General features: G+C 39.4%; 1 protein-coding gene across 1 annotated transcript; it reads left to right on the top strand.

Moving 5' to 3' along the window:
- The first annotated feature begins 12137 nt into the window (after positions 1 to 12137).
- On the top strand, positions 12138 to 15709 carry MGP (matrix Gla protein). The gene is made up of 4 exons (XM_061125062.1): positions 12138 to 12289; positions 13787 to 13819; positions 14648 to 14723; positions 15327 to 15709. Exons 1-4 carry the CDS (start codon positions 12229 to 12231, stop codon positions 15466 to 15468), a joined length of 312 nt encoding a protein of 103 aa, XP_060981045.1. The 5' UTR covers positions 12138 to 12228; the 3' UTR covers positions 15469 to 15709.
- The last annotated feature ends 773 nt before the right edge of the window (positions 15710 to 16482 follow it).

Here is a 16482-nt window from a genome sequence, read left to right as displayed (position 1 = left end):
AAAAATGATATACAATCCAATACCAATGATATATACACTCACATATAAACATGAACACAGAGAACTACTTGAAGTCAGGTGAAATCCAAGGCATCCAAGCCTATGATATCTTTTTGGACAACTCCAAGTGTCGCTCTCTCCATAAGAACTTTATAAAGATAAACTGTATTCTCTTTATCAAGATAATATTTTAGACTCTTGTATTTATATGCATGTGTGAATTTTTATTGTAGACTTTCTTGGTTGTTTGCATACCTTTTATTTACTGATCCTCTTTGAAGAGTACTAAGAATTGCCTCTTTTGTATATATATTCTATTTTTTTAATCAATTTTGGTGTATGCCAGTAGTGAACATTTTTTCCTTAAAGTATCACTTAAGTCCTAGATAGTTTAAATAATATGCTATATGCCAGGGCCTGTATACATTTATTCAGATAAACTCTGAAATGTTTCAGTATCTTTTCCTTTCTTGGTCTTTTTTTCTTTTCTTTCAGAACACTTAAAATGCCTGAGGGGTCTTTAACTGTCTTTGTTTGAATAATTAATTCTAATCTTACACCATATGGAAGTTATCCCTACAAGCCAGCCGTGCCAAATCTATTCATGGCAGCCCATATGCTTGTTTTCTTTTTGTGCAACAGAAAGACACATTGGCAAGAGGAGGAGTGAGTTGGTTGTTTTATTTATCTTTGAGCACACACAGGAAAAACCTTAGCCAACCAGAGGGCCTGTGCCTGGCCCTTGAAGGGGTGAGTCTAGGTACAAACCATAATATGAAGACCAAATGTTCAGCTGAGAAATCCAAGCTCAAGTTGCCACACTAGCCAAGGTCAAAATTGACCTCCACATTTTAACTTTTGCACCATTGTCCACTTGATTTATTTACAGCTCCAAAATACTAAGTATTTAAGCCCATCTTTTCTGGAGAGTCCCCAGTATAGAGAACAGCCAGTATCTGTATTTGAGTTCTTTCTCATTCTCCAGACTTTTCGGCTTCAAAACATGTACCCCCACAAATCCTCTAGCTCTGGCTGCTGACCTTGTGAGAAGGTTCATATGTCATCGTTATCTGAAGATGGAAAGAAAGGACTGAAATTCATTCCAAGAAATACAGCACAACTTCTGGGAAAAGGAAAATGGAACAAAATTTTCTTCCCTTCAGCTATTCAGCAAATGTTCAGTGAATGCAAAAAAAAAAAAAATTTGCATGTAGAGAGCAAGCTTCGAGAGACTTTTGAATAGCCTTGCAGTCTCTTTTTCAAGAATTAACTTTATTTATATTATAGATAAGACATTCATATTTTTCCTTTTGGAAAAAGCTGTGCTTTTTTTAAAGATAGTTGGTGTAGATGAAAGTCTTGCTTGGGTGAACCAAAAAAATGAAGAGAAAAGAAAGAAGTGAAATACGATTTAATAAATAAAAGCTAACTTAATGAAAAACATGATTTGGCCATCTTTCATATATTCTTGTTTTTGTTCCATTGAAATTCTTTTATCTATTATCTGCAATGTTGGCTGCTATACATGGAGTCAGTTTCTTTACATGATCTCAACTGATATATACAGGTTTGATCAATGTGTAAAAATCTAAATGTAAAGAAAAATACATAAGGGAAAAATTGACATCCCACACATGGTAAAGGGAGCATTTTCCTGTTTTGTTCTTCCAGAAGCATTCTTGCTATTCAAGGGATTTTCTTTGAAGAGAGAGGATGCTTTTTTTCATGTATTTACACCATAACTTAATTTTACAATGTTATCATCTGGAAGTTTTTCAGGAATATTTCTATTTCATAAAGCAGATAATTAGCTAATTTAATAGTTGGGTTGCCATATGAGTCAAATGTAGAAAAAATATGAGTGAAATAGTTTTTTTCCCTTTTTTGAGCATACATATTTAGTTTTTCAAAGTATAGTAATTTTCTGTTTTCACGGAATTAAATTCGTGTTTCAACCAATGGACAGGAATATTCTGTGTGTGTTACGAGATGGCTGGAGGGGATTGTTAAGGGTAACTTCACTGAGTTCTTATGATTTCAGACACTGCACAAGGTTAGCAGATAAGACAATGTATATGGGACTAGGGCTACAAAGACAAATAGAATACAAGTCCCGAGTTTCCTTTGAGGAGCTTAAAATTCAATGTAGGATTCACTCATGTAAACAGTTCCAATATTTTGCAATGAAATCGGGTGTGATTTATGAAAGGGTGTCCTAGGGTTACTATGAGGACACACCAAAGGCATTTAACTCAATATGTGAATTCAACAAAGGAATTTAATCCAGTCTTTCTAGAGATGAAGGTTTCCTAGATAATCAGTTGGAGTCTGGTGGATAAATGTGTCTGGGTTGGTGGATGAGTAGGAGACCGGTGACTGTACTATCAATATTTGGGGAGCAGGTTTATGACAAATACAGAGAACAGAAAACCTATAATTTGAAAAAGGAAGAAGGTAAAGAAATGCACTGGTAAAGAAATAAAACAAGAGTTCAGGGTTTTGTAAGGCATGAACCACTCGTCTCCTTGCATGGCGTTTCTCTGTTCCAAAAAGAAAGAAAACAGAATGCTAAGGGAGTGTTTGAAGGAAGGAGAAATAACCCAGTTCGGAAGCTCACTTATGTAATACATCAAGAAGCAAGTGGTATTTGAGATTAGGCCTTAAAATGTGCCCAGGGTGGCTATAGACAGAGACAAGAATGCAGGAAAAAAAAAAAAAAAAGATGATGCAATGAGCAAAAGATGTGATGGCAAACACTGTGGACCATTTTTGAACAAGTTACTCAGTTTCACTGAAGGATTGGTCACATGCAGGTGAAAAAGTGAAAGAAAAGAATTGGAACAGACAACTGGGAATATAAGGAAGAAAACTAATATTTAATGAGCAGCTACTGTATTACGGACACTGGGTATTCTACAAGGATTATCTGATTAAATCTTTGCAATTTATGTAACAATTATCATCCCTCACATGCTACAGTGAGGAAATGACTTATCCAGGATCACACAGCAAGAGTGAAAATAAGATTTACTTTCATGGAACATTTACTATATGCCAGCACTGTGCCTTAATCATCATTACAACTCTATAAGGGGCTTCCCAGGGGGCTCAGTAGTAAAGAATCTGCCTGCAAATGCAGGAGAGGCAGGAGATACGAGTTTGATCCCCAGGTCAGGAAGATCCCATGGAGAAGGAAATGGCAACCCACTCCAGTATTCTTGCCTGAAGAATTCCATGGAAAGAGGAGCCTGGTGGGCTACAATCCATGGGATCACAGAAGAATCCGACACGACTGAGCGACTGAGGACACACCGCCACACCCAACTATTCTCCATCAGCGTCCCCATTCTTTTAGAAAAAGAAAATGAGAATTAAACAAAGAGCAGATCACTCAGTTGAGAGAACAGAATTCAAATTCAGTCTTACTGACTCCAAACACATGCTCTTTTCCACTGTCTATCTACTAGGTCACCAGACCTAGATAAGAAGGATATTGGCTCAATTCAAACACCAGACAGTTGTTGGAGATTTGAAAGATGAATAATATCCTCTGGCTAGGAACTTCCCTGGTGGTCCAGTGGCTAAGACTACACACTTCCATTGCAGAGGGCACAGGTTTGAACCCTGGTATGGGAACTAAGATCCTGCATGCTGCAAAGCACAGCCAAACAAAAATGAAGAAAGAAAGAAAAAAAAATATATATATATATATACACACACATATATATTTTCAGTGGCCAACCTCAAAAACCTCACAGTCTGATGGGAGTGCAAGACAAACAAGAGTTCACGCTGGACTCTCCTCCTTACACATCCTACACCACAGCCCATATCTATTTCACCTGCCCTTCTGTCGCTCTCTCAAAGCAAAACAAAACCAAAATTTACATTACATCTTGTTCCCTTCAGTTTCTCTCTTCCTTTTGATCCCGTCCTTACTCCCACTCATTTATCTCCTACCAAAAGCCAGAGAAAGCATGCAAGTGAAAAATCCTCTCATTCTCAACAGAATAAAAATGTCTTTTAAAATTTCAGAGTGGATGGAAATGAAATAATCTAAGATTACAAGAAAGACAGGAAACAGGGAAAATGATAAATTGGAAGAATCAGAGTTGAGGATGATGACTCCAAGATTGAGACAAACACTGGCTATAGGACCATTTAAGAGAAGAGCAACAGGCAGGCTGAATTAAATTTCCACAGGTCATACCAACCCACACTTCACAACAGTATTTTCCATCACAGCTCCATCAGGGAGCAGTCAGATGTGAAAACAATCTCTTATTTCACAGCCTGTCCACTTTTTAGCTTGATCAGCAAATACACGCTCTGCATTATGCTCTCTCTACTATTAACCTGGAAATTTTTCCTTCCTGTCCTCTTTCAACTTTTTCTGAATCTCATCCTATTTCCAGGGTTTGCAGTGACTAGATGATGAGACAAAGGAGAGGAATTGCAGAGTTTTAGATCTCTGCCATGAGATTTTTCTCTACTGACCAAACCCTGGCTAAAAAGATTGCTTTTTTTTTTTTTTTCCTGGTCCCAAGGATTTCGAAGCATATCAAAGTCCAGCTTGAATGAATGAAATTATCTGACAACATTGGGAAATGAGAGGGCTGACTGAGAAGCAGTGATTTGGATGAAATTTTTGCAAAGCATCTTGCTAGTGGTTTTCAAGCCCAGGGTGGACACCCAAATACCCATCAGCCCTGGAAGAAACACTTGCAAAACAGCACTAAGAACATAGTGTTCCTTCAAACCCTGGATTATAAAATTATTTCTCTATCTTGTTTACCTATTCCAAGGATGAAATAATTTAGAGCACACAATCACAGCAGTTTATTCCAACTCATGTTTAGAAAGAGAATTAAATGTTTTGTTCAAAAGTCACACAGGCATTTTGCAGCAGTGTTGGAACTAAACTGAGCCCTTCCAGCATCCAATTTGGTTTCCACTGGATGAAACCTTGCTGATTCAATTGCTCCCATTTTTCACCTTCTCTCCTCTGTTTTAATCTATTCCTTGACTATTGGGGGAAAACCAAAATACATGTCCCAACCAAACCAAAACTATGGTTTAACACTAAACCAACAGAGTTAAGCCAATCTTTTTTGAAATAACATTGTGTGTGAGTTTGTGTATACTCGATGGCATCACATCCAATCATTAGTGGAGAAAACTCTGCCTGCGCTGTCTTATTTAATCCAATCAACAGTCTCATTAGTCAGTTTTATATCCCCTAACTGTGTCACTGAGAAATATGAGGCTCAGGAACTAAGATGACTTGTCAAATGTCACACAATAACTTTCCATCATCTAGGTACCACTTTCTCTTTATCCAGTCATCTGTTGATGGACACTTAAGCCATTTCCAAAAATAATATCCCCCAACCAGTAGGATTATTTACCTATTACAGGACCCTTCTTCAGAACCCAGTCTAGCTTATATGAAGATTGTTTCTCTGAGGAAGTAGCAAAGATACAGAAGGAATACCAAGGTGAAATAAAGCCAAGGGATCGTCACTTCTTCCAGGGATTGAACTCGCAGTCTCCTGCATTGGCAGATGGATTCTCTACTACTGAACCACCAGGGAAGCCCACTCGATTTACTACCTAAAGTTAAAATCACCTTAAGAATTAGCTAACTTTCCACTTAAATGAAGTACTTCTGGATTGTACTCAAGGTCCATCCAGATATCTACCTCTGACGAGGGAGTTCAAAGAACATATTTTCATTTCTTCAGGTCAACTTTAAAAGTGGCTAGCTATTTTTAACTTCTCTTATTACTAATGATACCATTATTATGCGTACTTAAATTTCTTTTGAATCATTCACTATTGTTTAAAGCTATTGTTTTATCTTCCCTAAAACTACTTTTTGTAATTTAAAACTGTACTCTCAAGCTCTCGTGTGTTGTGATTTGGTGAACAAAGGTATCATCCTTTCCCTTCACGATTTTACAAATGTTTAAAACCATACTGCTCTGCTTTCACCTTGGGTTTCCCAGGTGGAGCAGTGATAAAGAAAACCACCTGCCAACCTCAGAGATGCAGGTTCAATCCCTAGTTCAGGAAGATCCCCTGGAGAAGAAAACAGCAACCCACTCCAGTATTCTTGCCTGGAAAACTCCATGGGCAGAGGAGCTTTGTGTCTGCCGTCCACGGGGTCTCCAAGAGTTGAACATAACTGCGTACTGCTTTCATCTTACCCATAGAGACACCATTCCATCCTTCTCATATCACGTTTTACCAGTCCCATCTCCAAACCTCCTGTTTCTGCCAGCCACCAATACCTTCTTCAGTTCCTGCAAGTTACTTGGCTCTATTTCTTGCTGTTGTAAATTTCCTGAATATAGGAAGAACTATTTTTATGTTGGTGAGTTGGAATAATGAAAGGAGAACACAGGATGTGGCCAAGGGTGGGATGGGAGGAGAATAGATCTAATGGGGCCCCTTCCCTTCCAGCTAAGGTCATGGTGCCATGAGAAAAAGTTCCCCAGACTTTAACTTCACACCTTTCCCACAGGAAGCAGCCAGAGTCTGATGAGTAAGCAGCCAGCCTTCCCCAACTTCATCTCTAGCCAGGATTCGAGACACAGAACCTGTTCTCTGTTTTGCTTTGAGTTGAAGGAGCATCTTGTAAATTGAGTCTAGATTTCCAGCTTTGCTTGGGGTCTAAGTAACTGTAGAAATTGGCTTTGTAGACACCGTGGAGCCTGTATTCTTATACCAAATAGGTTGCTTCCCCAAACCTTTCAGCTTGCTTCAGGAATCACCAAGTCTCTATGAACACTCATGTTTGCTGACTGTCATCTGGTTTGGTATAAGTAACTGTAGAAATTGACTTTGTAGACACTGTGGAGCCTGTATTCTTATACCAAACCAGATGACTTGGTGATTCCTGAAGCAAGCTGAAAGGTTTGGGGAAGCCACTTTTTGAGTTGGAGCTTGTTTGGACAGGCAATTTAGCATGCAGAGTGCTGGATAGAGAAATGAGGGACTTGGGTTCCAATACCGAACGCATCCCTTTTCTCTGATTTTATGTCATTAAACTATCTGAGATGAAATGGCATTATGAAAATCCTTGACTTTTATTGTCAAAATTTAAAGGACATTGAATAAATTATTATATTAAATATGTATATCTTTGTTTAATTTTATCTTTAGCTTTGAAACTGGGACTTCAATGTTCCCTGCAGACACAATCACATAATTATTTAAGTAGGAATCAGAACATTAGGGAATAATGTGTGATTGTATCAGTGATTAAAATCATATTCTTTTAAGTCAAACAACCCTGTGTTTGAATCTCTTCTTTGCCACTTAATTGTTGTATGGCCTTGGTTTAAATATGCAACTTCTTGAGCTTAATTTTCTCATACATAGTATGTAAAAAATTAAGTTTGGTGTGTAGGATTATTATGAGAAGTAAAAATTACAATGACTAAAAAGTGATTATCACAGTGCTTAGTATATAGTGCAGACTTGATGTATGATATATTACTTTGATAGTTGTATTTTTTATATCTGCTATAGCATTTTTTAAAATGAAGATTTTAATAGAAAAGAAAAGGGTAGAGGAAATGATCTATATAGTAAGAAGAGAGAAATTACAGCCATTCCTAGCCAGGAGTTCAGTTTATCCAGCTTTCTTCACCTTTCCCCAGAATTTTGTGCCCAGGTTTCCAAGATGCTCCTCCCATGCTTGAGTTTGACAAAGATTGAGTTTCCCTTAGTTCAGCTACAAGACAAATTAAGAAAAAGACTGGGGAATGATTCACAGAAAGCTATGTGGATTCGTAAATACGAGATGAAGAATCCATTCAAGGAGCTTCCCTTAACGTAATAGAACAAAGAGGTCGGCATTGTCTCATAAAACTGGTTAGATGTTTTTCAATTCATTGCCTTTTGGCGTCCTAGAAAGTGACTCCTGTTTTTATTTTCAGGGCTGTTGCTTCCTCCTCTTCTCTTCTTTGCCTTTTCCCCTTTACTGGCAAGAGTGAGGTTTTAGTGCTGCCAGTAAAATAATAATATGAACTCATAAAACCCACATTGTGTAAATAAAGCTGAATTTCATGGGACAGAAAAAAAAAAAAAACAACCTGATGGGAGCCAGGAAAGTTCCTAAAAAAGACAAAATGCCTAGCAGTCTGAAATAAAGGTAGCAGTCTCTACCCTAGAGAAAGGGTAAGAAAGAAGAGAAAGAGGAAGATGTAGAATTGGTGGGGAAAAACATTCACTTTATCTGTTGTTGTTGTTCAGTTGCTAAGTCGTGTCCGACTCTCTGTGACCCTGTGGATTGCACACACCAGGGTTCCCTGTCCTTCACTATCTCCCAGAGTTTGCTCAGATTCATGTCCATTGAGTCAGTGATGCTATCTAACCAACTCATTCTCTGCCACCCTCTTCTCCTTTTGCCTTCGATCTTTCCCAACATCAGGGTCTTTTCCAATGAGTCAACTCTTTGCATCAGGTGGCCAAAGTATTGAAGCTTTAGCATCAGTCCTTATTACTGTACCATTATTTCACAGAAATAATACAAAAAAGTGATAACTCTTTTGGCATATGTTCTGGCACATATTTTTCTAAGAAACTTCTCCCCTAGTAATTCCTGGCAGCTCTGCCAGCCTTCCCCCGAGTCAAATTCTCTCCTTGAATTCTGAGCTTGTCCAGTGTTTTTCACCAGGCTCTGCAAACCAAGGCACTCCTGAGTCATAAAAAGTCAGTCCATAAAAAAGTCAGTCCAATGAGAAAGCATATCACTTGGTCTTCTGTAGTGCCAGTCAGCTACCTAAACAAATGTCCATATAAGAAGAACCACTGATTAAATTTGTGATCTAAAAACACACTTCATTCATGAGAGCAGAGTTCATATCTGCATTTTTTTCATCACTGTATTTCCAGCTTAGAGTTGACACATGGTAAATAAATGCTCAATAAATTTGTGAGACGGATTGATGGATGGATGACTAAAACCTTAAGGCTACTTCTGGTTCTGAAAGGTGTGGCCATCCTTGTCTTTTCCTCCTGAGACAGGTAGAATAGGAGATCTTGTATTTCTGTGGCCTGGATTATACCACACTGCCAATCTCACATGAGAAAATTCCTGAACAATCTAAATAAAAACTGGGAATCCTATCACTGCCTCTCTCAGAACTTGGGTGTCACTTCTGGGAGTGTCTGCAAATATTCTCTTCACTGAAAAACATTTCTCTCGAGTAGTTAGGGGGAAATAACTATATAAATGTTTTTCACTGGATTTCAAAATTCCAATAAGTTAAAACTTCAGATAGTCTAGTCTTTACAAGACATCCAAATTTTAAAAATGCAAACTAGCAGCTAACATTAATTAAAAACATTTAAATATTTTTGGCAGTTCGCAATCCTTTACAATCTTAAACAATACTATTCATAACCAAAGCCATTCTGATTTGTCTGTTTTCATGTCTTATTTTCAACATGTCTCACATCCTACAGCTGTCTCAAAGCTTTACTCTCTATAACTCAGTCTCTTCCTTAAACTCCCCCATCCAGCAAATCAAGCCTACAAAGCTCTTCCTTGTTTCTCCCCCTCCACTTTTTTCCTACCTCCATTTTTTCTCTCTCTCATAAGTCAGTCTTGGCCTTTTCCAATACAAAAGCTCCATTGAGTTAGTCCAAATCCTCTTTATTAGGATACATGACTGGAGTTGACACGTACAGAATTGTGTTTGAGACAATTTAGATCGCCAATTGGCACTAGAGAAGACCAAGATACGGGAAGAAAGAAATAGAAGGGCTCTGAATTCTCACACATGCACGCATGCTAATCATTTACGAATCCTACGTAAACGGAATTGAGCATAGGAGAACTCAGGCATAGATGGAAACAGTGAAAGGAAAGATGAGAGACTTGTGAGAGACAGTTTCCAAAAGGAAGTGTCAGCCTTACAAAAGCCAAAACAAGTTTGGTGCTACTCTCAGAGGAAAACCTGCAATCTTTCAGCATCATTTGTGTACGTTCTATTGAGAGTGAACACCTTGGTTCTGGTTAAAACAGCTAATGCTATTGACAGTTGTGCCAGGAAGAGTTAGGATCAACTGCAAACTAATATGGGCCGTAAAATGTAATGTGTTTCCCTAACTTCCTGTTTTTCCTGAGAAGAAAACAATAAATCCTTTATTTAAAAATATTTTTTAAAAAGGACAATAAAGAGAGATTTGTAAACATTGAGGAAACCCAGTGGAGACTGTGTTTAAAATGACTTGTGAAAAAAAGGTGAAGCTTAAATTGGGCTTCCCTCGTGGTTCAGAGGTTAAAGCGTCTGCCTGCAATGCGGGAGACCTGGGTTTGATCCCTGGATCGGGAAGATCCCCTGGAGAAGGGAACGGCAACCCACTCCAGTATTCTTGCCTGGAGAATCCCATGGACAGAGGAGCCTGGTGGGCTACAGTCCACAGGGTCGCCAAGAGTCAGACACAACTGAGCGACTTCATTTCACTTTAAATTAGAAGGAGAAATGTAAGATTTTCAAGTTTGGATTTAGAGAATGGAAAAGTAAATAATTGTGAGGTCAGAAAGCTGACGAAGCATGGCTGCCCTCTGTATTTGGGAGTAGAGGGGATTGCTAGAATCGACCGGAAAAAGGTGGAGCTAGTATACATCACAAAGTACATGTTTGTAGCTGGAGATGAGAGAATCTGTAAAATTGAAAGTGTTAGTCCCTCAGTCATGTCTGACTTTTTGTGACCCCATGGACAGTAGCCCACCAGGCTCCTCTGTCCTTGGGATTCTCCAGACACTGGAGTACGTAGCCATTTCCTTCTCCAGGAGATCTTCCTGACCCAGGGATCAAACCCAGGATTCCTGCATTGTAGGCAGATTCTTTACCATCTGAGCGACCAGGGAAGTACACCCCAATAAGACAAAAACAATGAGGCAAGAGGCTCTGCCTAGCTGTTCATCATTACTCCTAGAAATTAATATTCATTGAAAAGTATACCCACCCACCCCATTGCAGTCCCTTTTGGTCTTCCAGCCCAAGTTAGAGGTTCTGCAACTTTAGCTCTTCTACAATCTGCTGTTCTGTGACAAAAGTCTTATTTTTCTGTTGAGAAGACTCTTGCGTACCCAGGCAACAGAGACACATCTGATAGAAAAGGTTTTCTGATTGTCCAAGAAGATAAAAAAAATAAAGAAGCTCTGTCTACAAGACAACCAAAGACACCAAACTGCAATCCTTCTATAAGAAATAGAGCTGCTGGTTCTGATGGAGGTGTGTGTTTCTGAAAATGTCTTGGAGGATACAGGACAGCTCAAGAGCAAAGTGAATAGTAAGGAGGTTCTTACCTCCTTAGGGACTGACTTGTGTGTCTCTAGGTCCCCACATCACCTAGCAGGGTACCTTGCATCTCATCTGCCACTCACTAAGAGCCTATTGCATTAGTTCATTATCAAGACAATCCCTTCAGACAAGGTGAGGTGGGTATCCTAGGTGCACTTTAGATGAGTGATAGCCAGCCTGAGAAAGCATCAGTGTGCAGGTCTGGACTCAAGTCACAAAACTGGATGAGCAAGTTGCTGTGAAGCCAGTGGAGGAAACAGAAGCCGGGGGATCCTTGGCCATCCCTGTCCTGCTGAGCACTTGGAAAAACTGCAAAAGGGATATATCACCAGGCGAACACCCAAGTGGTTCAGATGAACAGTTCAGCCCTACTAGGAAAATAATTCTAAATTAGAACCAGCACAGAAAGTGAAGTCCTTTCTCCCCCAGAACCTCTCATCCATCCATCAGGGGAGTGAAGAGAACACTATGGCTCTGTGTATGGACCAAACCTGAAAGACCCAAAGGCAAGGCCAGGGAGGGCAGGCCAGAGAAGGAATTAGAAAGGCAAACACGTGTTTGTGGCAACTCCCTTCTCTGTGGACCTGTGCCCAGTTCTGACCCAAACATAGGGCAGCCACAACTTGTGTACCAGGGCAGCATCCTGCCATACAAGTCAGGTCCAGGAGTGAGAGAAAACTGCCCACCCGGAGTAGATACTATCTGGAAGGAATGAGTATTTGGGAAAAGTCCCAGTGCTCATTGAATGCCAACCAGTCTCCACCTTCTCCGGCCCCCTCCCACTGGTTCCACCCCTTTCAGCTGCTCTGATTCTTATAAAAACCCCACAGCCTTTCACCAACAGCCTGTAGTTGTCCCTCCCCACTGCTGCTGCAGGAGACGGTGTGAGAGACCCGGAGACACCATGAAGAGTCTGCTCCTTCTCTCCATCCTGGCTGCCTTGGCCATGGCAGCTCTGTGTTATGGTGAGAACCTTCTCCTGCTGTCTCTCTGCTTTGGTTTTTTTCTTTCCTGCCTCTGACTTCAGTTTTCATGGATTTTTTCCTCTCCCTCCTTCTCTTCTTTTCCTTTTGCTCTTATAATCTTACAAGACCATGAATTTGACATTTCCCAAGTCCTTTGAGCACTGATCTGCTCCATCAAGTCTTTTTTTTCTTTCCATTGTATTTTTTACCTCTTCAATATCCAGACTCTTATATTTAACTTAATAGACAAGTTCTTTCTATGGTAAGTCGCTCTATACCTGGAAACTTTGCTATTTCGGGAGGGGCGGGGGGAAGAAAGATATCAACTCTCCAGCCCCTAAGCTCTCATTTAAACAAATAAGGATGTTTATTTTGACTTTGGTTACAATTGGTTAAGGGTATTGGTTGAATCACTCACCTTTAAGAAAACCAATTTTCACTCGACGTGATATGTATGGCCTTCTCTAGGAGCAGGACAATCTCACAAAGTTAACGACATTTTTTTTTTTAGTGAATGAATTTAAAAATAAAGTTTTACATTTAAAGAATCTCAGAGGAAAATGGCTTTCTTAGATCCTATTGTTAAAAGACCAATTTTGCCTGGTTCTCTGTGTTGTTAAATATATGTGTGTCTGTGTGAAGCTAATGAAAAGAAATCTCAGGCAACATGATTTAGGTCGTTCAGTCTTATGGTTCAATTATGTGGATATTCTAGGTTTCCTTGAGCCTCAATTATATTAACAGCTATCTGTAGTTTGCTCCTTAGTCTTGAAATTATTTGCCAGTTCTCTGTATCAGAGTATTTGGTTTTTCACCTTCTTTTTAACTTTTCAAGCACACTCATATGCTTACAACTATGAGTTTATTATTGCCAAATTTACCTGCTTTGCCTAGGAGAATGGGAGAAAGAAGAAATGTTTTCCTTCAGCGTCGTCTCAGTTCTTTCTCTGACCTGGCATCATGCCCAGTGTGAGATCTCAGCTGAAGCCAGTGGTTTCTGTGGCTGTCAGTTTAACACAGGTTCTTAAGAGGCTTTCAGAACCTCTTAGGAACCTGTCGTGGAGAAGTCCGGCCAAGCCATCTGCCCAGCCTGCCTGGAGAGACTTGCCTGTCTCCTCAACCCTATGTCCCTTCCTTGATCCTGTTCTTATTTCAGGTCCCAAGTTAAATCAAGCAAGGCTCCCTGGAGACTTACATGCAGCACTTAAATTGTCTCCTTTCACCAGCCTAAAGACTTCATATCTCTTAGAAAATTTTAGCTTAAACCAGGGCCGCTGGCTCCTTAAACACCAGAAAACTAAAGAGTAGACATATCCCAGCAAGAACAGAGCTAGAGAAATAGCTCATAAATCCTAAATGCCTGAAATTTGTAATAACCACACTGCTAAATATACCCCTCCCATCTTTTTGACTCTTCCCTTCCCTTCCTTCCCTATATTTAAACTCCTGTGGTCTGTGAAAAGTAACAATAAAATGAATCTTTTTTTTTTATTCCAGAATCTCATGAAAGCCTGGAATCCTATGAAATCAGTAAGTAAATATTTGAATTCCTTATTGAAATCTCAGGTATTGAAGAATCTCTCCTAATTCTTAAATAGACAAAATGGTAATACCTATAACAGAGAGGAAAAAGAGGGTATCTTTTGGAAAAGTAAAGTAAATTTTAAAAGTCAATGACTATAAAAAAAAATCACCAGATGAGCAATTTTTAAATTTGTAAGATGGCAAGTATGCTTTCGACATACTTAGGAACCATAAAATCTCATTTGGAAATTTTAAGTTGGCACCACAACAACCACACAGATGGAAAATGAGGAGTAGTGACAAATGACAAAGTACAGGCTTGGAGGCCAAGTCAGCTGGGAGACCACAGACATCAGCTGATGATCTGGACACTATTGAATATCAACTTATAAAGACTGAGTAGAGAAATAAATATCATGCTCATCTTTAATTTGTTTATTATTTTATGATGTTGAAACTGTTCATTTACTGAAAATCTAAAATTACGTTTTACGAGTCCTCAGGACAAAGAGGATTTCTCCTCACAGGAATAAAAAACACACTCAAGTAGAAATACCAAAATCGAGAAAGGCAAAATGATGACCCAAAGCAAAATAAACAAGCAAGGTCTATTGTTGCCTGTGTGCCAAGTGTCTAGTAACCCACATGTAGGTTGTTAATTTCTTTGGATCAGGCAGTTTATGAAATTTGCTTTATCTCCCCCTTTACTCTTCATAGTTACATGAAATGCATAAATGAATGAGTGAGCTTTCAAAGATATATGCATCAGAGAATACTCATGGAAATATTTTCAATGACTGATTGCCTAAAATTGCACCTATTTTCTGTTTTAAGATCCCTTCATTAACAGGAGAAACGCTAACACCTTTATATCACCACAACTGAGATGGAGAGCGAAAGCCCAAGAGAGGTAGGTGATGACACGTGATGGGGGTGATCATTATTCCCAGATCTGAATGGAGGGAGAAATGGGTTTTTTTTCCATCGTATATATTATTTCTAAGTATGTTCCAAAATCAAAGAATTTAAAAACAATGTACAAAAACAACTGATTTTTTAGAAGACTATTTTGTGAACGGCCCAGAAAGGAGAGGGAGGGAGGAGGTAAAGGAGGAAAGACAGAAAATTCATATTTTTATTGAAAAAGAAAATTCCCCCTCTTTTACCTTTCCTCCTTGTTCTGTAAATATCTCTTCATCTTGGGGGAACCCCAAGACTCAGACTATAAAGAATCCACCTGCAGTGAAGGAGACCTGGGTTCGATTCCTGAGTCAGGAAGATCCCCTGGAGAAGGGAATGGCTACCCACTCCAGTATTCTTGCCTGGAGAATTCCATGCCAGAGGAACCTGGCTGGCTATAGTCCATGGGGTCACAGAGACACACCTGAGCCACTAACACTATGGGATCTCTCCACGATATTTTCGTATTCTTTTTTTCTTACTTCTCCACTTTCTTTATGCCTCTCAATTTGGGCTTCTTCTTCTTTTTTTTTTTTTTTTTCTCACTTTCTAGAATCCGAGAACTCAACAAGCCTCAATACGAGCTCAACCGGGAAGCTTGTGATGACTTCAAACTTTGCGAACGCTATGCCATGATGTATGGATACAATGCTGCCTATGACCGTTATTTCCGGCAGCGCCGAGGGGCCAAATGAGACTGGACAAAAGTCTCTTTCTTTCCAGAGCCTGGTGCCTGGTTTTATATTCCCTTGCAGTAGCATTACTGAACTATATAGAAACATACGAATCGCTTAATTGTTCCTTAAATGTTCTTGTCTGGCTGCATCCCTCTTTCCTGCCCATAGGTTGAAAAGTAATGAAACTGAAGCGAAGTGAAAGTCAAGGGGGAGTTAGGATGTGTGATTCTTCCATAATAAACTTCTGGTTGGATACTTACATTTTGAGTCTGATTTCTTCTGGGAAAATACTGAGATATTTCAATCATGGCCCACCTCGCCCAGAACAGGAGATTCTGTTAATCGTGTTCTAATGCTGATTAAGTGCACAGGAAAAAATTAACTTAGAAGACACTTGCCCAGCTGTAGTTTGTCTAGACTCTCTCTACCTCAGGATCAGTGAATGGCTGCTACCTATTATGTGTTTTCCAGGATTTTCAAACATCATAGATGATCGACCATATGATTTTCCTGCTCCCAAAATTTAAATGGCTCCTAAATTCCTTCTGTGTGGATTCTAGATTCTGTACCCTGGCTCATCACCCTCACCTGAATATTATCATATCCTAAGAGGCTACAGTTTTGACTCTTTCTGGAACCAAGAAAATATGTGTGCTTTCAAAATCACTCAACATTTTTAGAGGATTTGAGCCTGGATTTTGGAGCCATACAAAATACTAGAGCTCCCTTTAATCTGATTTGCCAAAGAGGAGGCTGCAGAGTCTCCTGCTTGGTAATTAGGGACAAAATCCAGGATTTCTCAATTCCAATTCAGACCTTGTTCTTCTCTGCCCTGAGGACTGGTTCGTGTCCATCTCTGCATCCATTCCTTCCAATAGGCCCACTGCCTTCATCTCTTTAGTGCAGTATCTTTCTAAGCCTTCAAAACCCAGCTTAAGATTCAAGCACTTTATGAAATCTATAATGGTTAAATCCACTCAGCTCCCATCACGCTACTCAAGCCAGCATCCAGCCCCTCAAGATTCATGTAAA

The sequence above is a fragment of the Dama dama genome, chromosome 22 (genome assembly GCF_033118175.1).
Source record: "Dama dama isolate Ldn47 chromosome 22, ASM3311817v1, whole genome shotgun sequence".
Taxonomy (NCBI): domain Eukaryota; kingdom Metazoa; phylum Chordata; class Mammalia; order Artiodactyla; family Cervidae; genus Dama; species Dama dama.
The sequence above is the reverse complement of the archived record's forward strand: the minus strand, read 5'-3'. Positions and strand labels throughout refer to the sequence as shown.

Coding starts and splice junctions, on each gene's coding strand:
- MGP (XM_061125062.1), top strand. CDS start 12,229: ATGAAGAGTCTGCTCCTTCTCTCCATCCTGGCTGCCTTGGCCATGGCA. Junction 12,290..13,786: donor CATGGCAGCTCTGTGTTATG/GTGAGAACCTTC, acceptor TTTTTATTCCAG/AATCTCATGAAAGCCTGGAA. Junction 13,820..14,647: donor CCTGGAATCCTATGAAATCA/GTAAGTAAATAT, acceptor TTCTGTTTTAAG/ATCCCTTCATTAACAGGAGA.